General features: G+C 42.3%; 2 protein-coding genes across 5 annotated transcripts in view; one reads left to right on the top strand and one right to left on the bottom strand.

Annotated features, from left to right (window-relative positions):
• The window catches only part of TRMT6 (tRNA methyltransferase 6 non-catalytic subunit), a 10,875-nt gene extending 9,618 nt beyond the window's left edge, over positions 1 to 1,257 (bottom strand). The window contains exon 1 of one of the 2 annotated variants that reach the window (XM_007469129.1): positions 894 to 1,257. In XM_007469129.1, the coding sequence (XP_007469191.1) occupies positions 894 to 1,021 (128 nt within the window). In that variant the 5' untranslated portion in view covers positions 1,022 to 1,257. The remainder of the gene's footprint in view (positions 1 to 893) is intronic. The other variant, XM_007469130.1, reaches the window with a different exon arrangement.
• Positions 1,258 to 4,684: 3,427 nt separating this feature from the next.
• Positions 4,685 to 11,008, top strand: part of MCM8 (minichromosome maintenance 8 homologous recombination repair factor) — a 35,919-nt gene continuing 29,595 nt past the window's right edge. For all 3 annotated transcript variants that reach the window (XM_007469126.1, XM_007469127.1, XM_007469128.1), the window contains exons 1-4: positions 4,685 to 4,829; positions 5,114 to 5,197; positions 7,443 to 7,525; positions 9,026 to 9,175. In XM_007469126.1, coding sequence (XP_007469188.1) covers positions 4,685 to 4,829; positions 5,114 to 5,197; positions 7,443 to 7,525; positions 9,026 to 9,175 — 462 coding nt within the window. The remainder of the gene's footprint in view (positions 4,830 to 5,113; positions 5,198 to 7,442; positions 7,526 to 9,025; positions 9,176 to 11,008) is intronic.

Raw genomic sequence — 11,008 nt, 5'->3', positions numbered from 1 at the left:
GAAAGAGTGAAGGGAGAGTCTGGCCTGGGATGTAGTTGAGCTCAAAGAGTCATTTTCTAAACAAAATGGAAACTAATGCTATGGCTTCTGCCAAGAAAACTGATGAAAAGTGTTTCAAAATAAATGTCTAAAGAATACTTTTTAGAAATAAAGATGTTACTGTCTGTCTCCTTGGGAATGAAAAGCTCTTATCTAAAAAAGTACATTTGTAAGAAACAAACTCAAACAACCACATATCACGATAAAGCAACTTAAAAGGACAATACTAGAAAGAAAAACCAAAGGTTCATCTGCACATGGAATCGTTCATCGAACGTATAACCCTAAGGACTTCGCTGCACTGCTATACCTCAATTAAAAAGCTTAAATAATTAGTACTAGCACTTTACACATTTCTAATCAGAAATTCTGAAAAGAAAAAAGCACTGGTTTCAAGAATACAAAATAAAGTTGTGATGAGGGGGGCTCTGGGAGGCAAGAATGAGACTACAGGGTGAAGGGTGGGTTCTGTGAGAAGACAGGAGAGAAGAACTCAAAACCTGGGGAAAGAACCCCAGGACAGGGGGTGGGGTGGGGGCCTGGAGAGAGGGGCGGAGCACCTGAGGGCCAAGAATGGGAAAAGGACTCTGGAAAGAGTGAGATGCTTAAGATGGAGGGCCAGTATGAAATCACGGAGGGGAGTTCTGTAGGAAGACAGAAGGAGTGAGGGAGATCTCGAGGGCGAAGGATGGGATCCTGCGGGCAAAGGCCTCTGTGGGAAGATCCGAGAGGAGATAACGAGGGACAGGATTGGGAATCCAGAATGGATTGGAAATCCAAGAATGGAACCCTGGAGGGAGAGGGTGTCTAGAAGATGGGGGCGGAGAACCCCTAAGGCCTGCGACCCGACTTACTTTCTCCGCTGGACTTGCACTGCTTTAAACACATCTTCCCGTTTCAGCACCACGAAGTCGCCGTCGCGGATGCGGTGGTCCCCGGGATGCGGTGGCCGTGGGCCCGGTTGCTCCTCAGAGGCCTCCATGACGCTCAGCCGGTCTCCGAGCTCAGCAGCGTCTCTCCAGTTCCCTGCGCTCTGCCCCTGGCCCTGGGTTGTAGCCGCTGGCAGCCTCACCTCCCACAAACCAACAGAACTCAAAGCCCTCCGACCGGCACCGCCCCCACGTGCTGCGCGCCGCTTCCGCTTTCCGGTAAGAACCTCAGAACGGCTTCCGGAAGCCTCAAGGCTTCCGTCAGGCCGACCTCTTTGATTGGCTGCCCTCCGTCACGCCCCTCCGGTCTCGCCGCAGCTTCGGGCGGAAGTTGCGTCACAGAAGCGCCAAAAAAGAACTTGGAAAACTGAGATTTGGTTAGCCGTGCTGTTGCGGCGCTGTGCTCTAGACATTTTCCGGCTCCGCTGTGCGGCCTCGGTGGAGAAGCTGAGGTCCCCAAGCCGCTGCTGCAGACAAGCCTCGATCCCGCGCGGGGACGTCGGGAGAGCTGAGGGTGAAGAGTCTGCGGGGCTTGGGCAGGGACACCTGAGGAGCTCGGACCGCGGAGTTTCCTCTCCTTCCCCCCGAGAGGAAGAAGGGAGAACCAGCCCAGCCATGAACTAAGAGAGTTTTGGGACCTCCATCTTTTGCAAGTAAGAACTTAGTCTTGAGGAGACGTAAATGAAGTGAGGTATTTAACCAAGCATAGAAGCCCGACGGGTGGCTTTTACCCATTCTCCAGTCCTACCTCTTGCATTTATGTTGGAATTTTTACTAGTTGTACTCACCATATTACCTCGTTTGAAAAGGATACGGCACGTAGCATTGTCGAAGGAGCACTTCAGCTTGGGAATGTGGAGATGAAGTTTGAGCTCAGTACTGTCAACAGACAACTTTGATCTTGATCAGTTCGCTTAATTTCTCTGGTCTTCAGTTTCTTAACGTATGGTGTGGTCTAGATGATTATCAAAGCCCTGTTAGTGCCCATAACATGAACTTATTAACTTATTTACTAATTTAAATCGCTTTAAATAAAGATGCGGATACGCTGTCTTGTAATGAATTGCACTACAGTCTATGGATATATTCTTATTTATTTTTATTCTTAGGATATGAACTGTTTTATTGAGGTATAGTTGATTTATAATGTTATGTTAGTTACAGGTGTACAACATAGTTATTCAACTTTTATAGGTTATACTTCGTTTAAATATTTTTGTGGGGGCTGTGTTGGGTCTTAGTTGCGGTGCGACGGCTCTTCGTTGTGGTGCGCAAGCTTCTCTCTAGTTGTGGCGTGCGTGTTTTCTCTTCTTTTCAGTTGTGGCGCGCGGGTTCCAGAGCGTGTGGACTGTGTAGTTTGTGGCATGCAGGCTCTCTAGTTGAGGTGCGTGAGCTCAGTAGTTGTGGCGTGGGGGCTTAGTTGCCCTGCACCATGTGGAATCTTAGTTCCCTGACCTGCGCCATGTGGAATCTTAATTCCCTGACCAGGGATCGAACCCGCGTCCCCTGCCTTGGAAGGCAGATTCTTTACCACTGGGCCACCAGGGAAGTCCCTATTTTTAATTTCTTGAGGAAGCTCCACACTGTTTTCCATACTGGCTACACCAATTTACATTCCTACCAACAGTGTACTAGGGTTCCCTTTTCTTCACATCCTCCCCTACATTTATTATTTGTTGTGTTTTTGACGATAGCCATTATGACAGGTGTGAGGTGATATCTCATTGTGGTTTTGATTTGCATTTCTCTGATGATTAACGATGTTGAGCATCTTTTCATGTGCCTCTTGGCCATCTCTAAGTCTTCTTTGGAAAAATGCCTGTTCAAGTCCTCTGTTCATTTTTTGGATATTGAGTTGTACGAGTAAACTCTTTTCTTCGGCAGACTTTACTTTTTAGAATAGTTGTAGGTTTACAACTATTGTAAAAATTGCACAGAAAGTACAGAGTTCCCATATAGGTCCTCTTCCCTTCCCCCACCCCCAGTTCCCCCATTATTAGCATCTTGCATTAGTGTGATACATTTGTTGCAATTGATGGACCAAAATTGATACATTGTTGTTAACATCCATAGTTACATTAGGATTCACTCTTTTTGTTGTATAGTTTCGTGGGATTTGACAGATGCATGATTTCATGCCCACCCTTACAGTATCATACAGTATGGTTTCACTGCCCTGTGCTCTACTTATATGAATTATTTTAAAACCAATTAAAAAAAATTTTTTTGTCTGTGTTGGGTCTTCGTTGCTGTGTGCAGGCATTCTCTAGTTGCAGCGACCGTTGTGGTGTGCAGGCTTCTTATTGCGGTGGCTTCTCTTGTAGAGCACAGGCTCTAGGCACGCGGGCTTCAGTACTTGTGGCACATGGGCTCAGTAGTTGTGGCTTGCGGGCTCCAGAGCGCAGGCTCAGTAGTTGTGGCACACAGGCTTAGTTGCTCCGCAGCAGGTGGGATCTTCCAGGACCAGGGCTTGAACTCGTGTCCTCTGCATTGGCAGGCGGACTCTCAACCACTGCGCCACCAGGGAAGCCCCTTAAAACCCATTTTTAAAGATCACTTATATATTGATTTATTGCTTTTCAACCAAGAACTGTCTTATGGGTTTGAGTTTAATAAAAATGAGTCTTGGGAATTCCCTGGTGGTCCAGGGGTTAGGACTCAGCGTTTTCACTGCGGTGGGCCCGGGTTTGATCCCTGATCAGGGAACTAAGATCCTGCAAGCCGCACGGCGTGGCAAAAAATAATTTTTTTTTTTAAATGAGTATCTCACCATGTACAAAGTAGAAAAAAGCAGGAAGGGATAATTAGCCCCCAAAATGATATTAACAAATATGGATATGCTTTCAGAAAAACTTTATTGCATTTCAACAAATTTATCTAAAAATTGCAAATAACCCATCTGTCAGTATTGGCCTAGAAATGATCTTGCTTTCATTGTCGTTTTAACACAGTCGTTCTAAATCTGGAAAATTAACTGCTTTTCCATTTTGGCCCCTACAGGAAAAGAAAGGTTGAAACATGTATGTACCCGTCCCACTCCTGTGCTTCCCCAGAAAGATCTGTCTTAGATACCTATGTAAGAATATCCAGGGAGTTCCCTGGTGGTCTGGTGGTTAGGATTTGGTGCTTTCACTGCCGTGGCCTGGGTCGGGAAACTGAAATCCCACAAGCCATGCAGTGTGGCCAAAATTAAAAAAATAAATTAATTTAAAAAAAAGGATATCCATGTATCTCTGATAAAAGTGGATATGGCACAGCTGGATTGTCTATATATAAGGAGCTATGATGATATATTCCTAATGTCACAGGTCAGGATAATGTTCAGACAGTGCTGCCCTGTAATAAGTCTCACCACACTACAGAGGTATCTTAGAGTTAATTACCTGTCTTATTTTCATTTCTATTGTGGGAGTTCCATGAAAACAGGTATGGTACCTTTTCTTATACCTTTTCTTATTTTTATCCCATGACAAAAATAAGAAAAGGCATAAGCATCAGTATACTTGGTTAAACATCTGTGGTAGGCCTTAAAAAGAGATGAGGATTAGAAGAATTACTGCAGAGTGTTTGGGGTTTGTACCATGCTGTGCAACATTGCTGGTCTCAAACTAGTATATATATTAATTTTTCTTATTTTCTATGTTAATACATTTTTAGGAGCACTATTTCTCCTGTAGTTTTGATGAGGACTTCCTAATCTCTATCTTTTAAAAGACATGAATGGAAAGTACAGAGGCAGAGGATTTGGACGGGGAAGATTTCAAAGCTGGAAAAGAGGAAGAGGTGGTGGGAGCTTCTCAGGAAAATGGAGAGAACTAGAGCACAGACCTGACCTGAATAAAGCCACAGGAAAACATCCTGGTAGGGGAGGCCAGCGGTAGTGCAATATTTTTTTCCTTCGTGAAGGAATCTGTTCATGCCTGTCATGAAAAGCAGTTTAACTCAAATTTGTCTTTTATCTGACATTACCCTTAAAGTAATATTTGGATGTTAATATCCAAAATTCTTACTGAAATCTGTAACTTAGATATTCTATTAATAGCATGTCAGGGTCTCATTGTATAAGGAGAAGCAAATAGGAAAAAAAAATGTTCTGTTTCTATTAACCTAGTATTCTGTTTTTGTGGTTTTGTTTGTTTTTTCAGAACAAACCCCACAGTCTTTGCTACTACAATCAACGTTGGATCAATTCATACCATATAAAGGCTGGAAGCTTTATTTGTCAGAAGGTAGAGTTAAAAGTGCAAAAAGTACCATAAGTCTTATTTTCTTTAACATTTTTTGGATGCTACATCTCATATTACTGCTCATTTGGTTTATATATGTATATATATATATATATATATATACATGTATCCCCTCTTCTTTAATCTTAGTTCACCCAAACAATTGAATTATGTTTCTGTTTCAAGAGCATAATTTTTCATTTTTCTATAAGTCAGAAAAACAAACCACACTAGGTATTTCAGAAAGAGGATTTAATACAGGGAATTGGGTATACAGATAGAAGACTGAAAGAGCAAAAAGGGAACACTGAGGTAAACTCCCAGGTAGTGTTAACTTTGGAAAGCAACAACCACCCTTATGCCTAAGGGAACAAAAGATAAGTAGTGCTGAGGTTATCAGAACCTAAGAATTGAAAGGAGGAGCTACAGCATAGCTGTGGCTTTGACCTTTGAGGGGCACCCCACAAAGCTGTGCTTGGACCTCTGAAGGATATCTTTCAGAGCTGTGCTCAGACCACCGAGGCGAATTAAGCAGGTTGCTGCTGGTAATTCTGGCAGGAGAGTGGCATGGTTGGTGCTTAGAGCTGGAGGCTAGAACTGTAGCTATCCTCTGTAGCTGGAGAGATACTGAAAAGAATTGGAAACAAGAATAAATTCCTTCCTTCCTGCCACCTTCCAGTCTCTAAAGTTGCTTCTAATTGTCAGAATCTTACAGGAGTCTGGGAAATTCCATGTGCAGATCTTTTTTTTTTTTTTGCGATACGCAGGCCTCTCACCGTTGTGGCCTCTCCCGCTATGGAGCACAGGCTCCGGACGCGCAGGCCCAGCGGCCACGGCTCACGGGCCCAGCCGCTCCGCGGCATGCGGGATCCTCCCAGACCGGGGCACGAACCTGTGTCCCCTGCATCGGCAGGCGGACTTTCAACCACTGCGCCACCAGGGAAACCCCCATGTGCAGATCTTGATCGAAGAATCACAAAGCTGAAAATAGAATAGGCTTGGAATCAAGAGACAACAGCCAACACAGTTTGTGTAGAAACATAGTTAAGGAATCTCCTTTTTGTAATCCAGAACATCAGTTAACATCATACATCTGTCTGTATGGGTTTGGAGAATCATCTTTCCTGTGCTCTGATAGTATCATATGCTTGTTATGAGATATGGGTTTTGTGTTTATGTATATCTGTGTTTTTTTTACCCACTGGAGTGTACAGCTTAAGGGCAAGGATCTTGCCCCATACCAGGCACTCAGTATTCATTTTGTGAATGAATGAAGTGCTTTACAAATGTTTTCTGTGTTGAGAGTCTGTTTTTCTCTGGTATATAGAAATGTTATGTTTCATAGTTGATGTGCCTTTTGTTGCTTTAGGATGCATTAGCCACCAACACCCACAGTATTTCCCTAGCAGTTAGCTCAGAATACTAGAAGTGATCTTTGGACTGGTCCTAAAAATGGAGTTCACTAGTTGCCTTTGGCCAGTTGTACTTCCGAACTGCTTCATTGTACTGTTTCTCTGTGGGAGACCAATTCAAAAATGTTATAGAACTTTACAATGTGGAAGATAACTTTACAGTTTGGGGACCAGAGTCGAGTGGTAGTCTGCCTCTCCTGATCTCAGGAAGGGATTTGACACATGGCTATTTGGACTAGTCGGATTTTCTTTGCAAAGAAATAAGAATTTAGTTAGTGTGCTAAGCTTTGGCTTTAAAAAATTTTTTTTAAACCTCAACATATTTATTTATTTTTTAACATCTTTGTTGAAGTATAGTTGCTTTACAATGTTGTGTTAGTTTCTGCTGTATAACAAACTGAATCAGCTATACATATACATATATCACCATATCCACTCCCTCTTGCGTCTCCCTCCCACCCTCCCTATCCCACCCCTCTAGGTGGTCACAGAGCATGGAGCTGATCTCCCTGTGCTATGCGGCTTAAGTTTTTGCTTTATTATGTAAGCTGTTTGAACTAGTAGATCTTACTAGGTGTCACAGCTCAATGTAAAGATTTTCAGATATTGGTGCCTTTAGAGAGAGACACTTCCTCTCTGCCTTTCAGATTATGCAGACCTAAACTTGTTTTAGAATCTTATGTTTACATTCTATACCAGTTCTTATCTAAATGTAATCAGAATGTACAGTAATTAGAAGTCATCTACCGTGTATATAGTATTTTTTCTGTCTCATGAAAAATATGATTGTACGTGTGTAATTTTTATTAGTGTTAATGCCATATTTGTTGGATTAGTTTACAGCGACAGCTCTCCTTTTATTGAGAAGATTCAAGCATTTGAAAATTTTTTTGCAAGGCGTATTGATTTATACGATAAGGTAAGGTTCTTGCATAACAAAGCTACTAGTCCACCTTTATGTGTCATCTTATTGAACAGTGTATTTGAGGTGCTAGTGATTGTGATTATAGACACTGGACTGCCTTGGTCCAGCTGCTAGCTTCCCACTTACCAGCAATGTGGACTTTGGTGAATTACTTTCTTTTGTGTGTTTTCTTGTCTATCATTAGAGTATGAGAGTATTATTAATACCTACCACAAAGGGTTGTTAAGAGACATAAATAAGTTAATACATTTTAAATATTAGAACTGTGCTTGGCACAAAACTTATAGTACTTATTATCACCATATATTTTTTAAATTTAATTTTATTTATTTTTTATATAGCAGGTTCTTATTAGTTATCTGTTTTATGCATATTAGTGTATACATGTCAATCCCAATCTCCCAATTCATCCCACCACCACCACCCCACCACCACCTTCCCCCCTTGGTGTCCACATGTTTGTTCTCTACATCTGTGTCTCTATTTCTGCCCTGCAAACTGGTTCATCTGTACCATTTTTCTAGGTTTCAAATGTATGCGTTAATATACGATATTTGTTTTTCTCTTTCTGACTTACTTTACTCTGTATGACAGTCTCTAAATTCATCCATGTCTCTACAAATGACCCAGTTTCATTCCTTTTTATGGCTGAGTAATATTCCATTGTATATATGTACCACATCTTCTTTATCCATTCATCTGTCAATGGGCATTTAGGTTACTTCCATGACCTGGCTATTGTAAATAGTGCTGCGGTGAACATTGGGGTGCATGTGTCTGTTTGAATTATGGTTTTCTCTGGGTATATGCCCAGTAGTGGGATTGCTGGGTCATATGGTAATTCTATTTTTTTTTTTTTTTTTTGCGGTACGCGGGCCTCTCACTGTTGTGGCCTCTCCCATTGTGGAGCACAGGCTCCGGATGTGCAGGCTCAGCGGCCAAGGCTTACGGGCCTAGCTGCTCCGTGGCATGTGGGATCTTCCCAGACTGGGACACGAACCAGTGTCCCCTGCATCAGCAGGCGGGCTCTCAATCACTGCGCCACCAGGGAAGCCCTGGTAATTCTATTTTTAGTTTTTAAGGAACATCCATACTGTTCTCCATAGTGGCTGTATCAATTTACATTCCCACCAACAGTGCAAGAGGGTTCCCTTTTCTCCACAGCCTCTCCAGCATTTGTTGTTTGTAGATTTTCTGATGATGCCCATTCTAACCAGTGTGAGGTGATCTCACTGTAGTTTTGATTTGCATTTCTCTAATAATTAGTGATGTTGAGCAGCTTTTCACGTGCTTCTTGCCCATCTGTATGTCTTCTTTGGAGAAATGTCTATTTAGGTCTTATGCCCATTTTTTTGATTGGGTTTATTTTTTTAATATTGAGCTGCATGAGCTGATATCACTATATTAACATTATATGCATTCTCAAAGTATGTGATTGAATGCTCATATATGGTAAAAAAGCAATCATTATTTTCATACCTTAATATTTTATAGGATGAAATAGAAAGAAAGGGAAGTATTTTGGTGGATTTTAAAGAACTGACAAAAGATGACGAAATAGCTAAATTCATACCAAATATAGCAAATGAATTAAGGGATACACCTGACAAAACCCTGGCTTGCATGGGTCTGGCAATACATCAGGTAAGTGTTGATTTTGTGAGACTTTTGTCAAAATTTTAAAGGAAGATTTCACAGTAACAGTACCTTCTCTAAAAGATTCTTAGTTTTTACCAACAGACCTTTGCTAGAAATGAAAGGTTGCTATCCTGTCAGAGGAAGACTTCATAGGCGTGGTGGGGTTTAGAGTGGGTGTTAAAGTGGTACTGAGGACTGGACATAGAGCAGAGGAGGTCGGGGTATCCAGGTGAGGGTTCATTACAAAGATTCATTGCAAAGATGTATACACTGCTAGTGACCCAAGGCTGGGAACCTTGGCTGTTGTCTTCAGACTCCTCTCGCTCATTAGTTCTTTATTTTTAATTAATTAATTTATTTATTTTTGGCTGTGTTGGGTCTTCTGTGCTGCGCACGGGCTTCCTCTAGTTGCGGTGAGCAGGGGCTGTTCTTCGTTGTGGTGCATGAACTTCTTACTGCCGTGGCTTCTCTTGTTGCGGAGCACAGGCTCTAGGCGCAAGGGCTTCAGTAGTTGTGGCGCACAGGCTCAGTACTTGTGGCTCACAGGCTCTAGAGCGCAGGTTCAGTAGTTGTGGCACACAGGCTTAGTTGCTCAGCGGCGTGTGGGATCATCCCGGACCAGGGCTTGAACCTGTGTCCCCTGCGTTGGCAGGTGGAATTTTAACCACTGTGCCACCAGGGAAGTCCCTCTCATTAGTTCTTCATGTCTAAATTACCACATCCTTTCACTTCTATTTCTAAAATATCTCTTAAATCCACCTCTTTTCCATCCTTACAGCCTCTGTCATAAGACTTCATTATCTTTCCTTAACTGTTGCCATACGTGGTAAAACACAATTTGTCCTTGGAAACTGTGGTGACTCTTTCCTGCCAAATGATATCCAAACCCTTTGTGTGGCATTGAAAGCCTTCCATAACCTGGTTCAACTTCCTCTCCCTGCTCTCCTTCATTCACTGCCATCCAGCTAAACTAAGCTCCCTCTAGGATTCTTACATGTGCTGTCCATTTGGCATATAATGCCCCTTGCCTCACATGTCCAAATGTCTTGGGCCTAACTCATTTGTCACTCTGAAACCTTTCTCATGACCCCTTTTCAAAACTCACATGGTTTTTTTGTCTGTAAATCTTTATGGTAGCAATTATAGCTGCATATTTGCATCTCATTTTTTCAGACTGGCAGCATACTGCTTTGTACATAAGTAGATGTTAAATATTTATTTTACTTAATGTCAAATGCCAAGGAAGTCAATATTGGTTATTTCAAAAGTCATCTTTATTTTCTTTATCTTAATCACTGAATTTGGAGAAGTAGAAAATATTATTTTTCCAGAATCCATCCAGAATATCTTTAGGGGGCTACGGTAAGGACTTTTAATACTAGATTTAGTTGAGGCAGAAGATAGCAGACAGGGATGCTGGAGTTTTCTAGCCCAAGGACAACAGAACCCCAGGTAAAACATAATCCACTATAAAATAAGTAATCATAATAAAATATCAGAATTTTTTTTTTTTTTTTTTTACGGTACGCGGGCCTCTCACTGTTGTGGCCTCTCCCGTTGCGGAGCACAGGCTCCAGACGCGCAGGCTCAGCGGCCATGGCTCACGGGCCTAGCCGCTCTGTGGCATGTAAGATCTTCACGGACCGGGGCACGAACCCGCGCCCCCTGCATCGGCAGGCAAACTTTCAACCACTGCACCACCAGGGAAGCCCTAAATATCAGAATTTTAAAGGGCAGTTAGAGTTCTGTTAATATGCTCTTCTGAACTGTTTATATTCTTAACTTCATATTCTCTATAAAAGAGTTCTGCTTCAAGAGGATATCTTGTTTTCAAACTTT

Source organism: Lipotes vexillifer, unplaced genomic scaffold, assembly GCF_000442215.2.
Source record: "Lipotes vexillifer unplaced genomic scaffold, Lipotes_vexillifer_v1.1 scaffold610, whole genome shotgun sequence".
NCBI classification, from domain to species: Eukaryota; Metazoa; Chordata; class Mammalia; order Artiodactyla; family Lipotidae; genus Lipotes; species Lipotes vexillifer.
The sequence above is the reverse complement of the archived record's forward strand: the minus strand, read 5'-3'. Positions and strand labels throughout refer to the sequence as shown.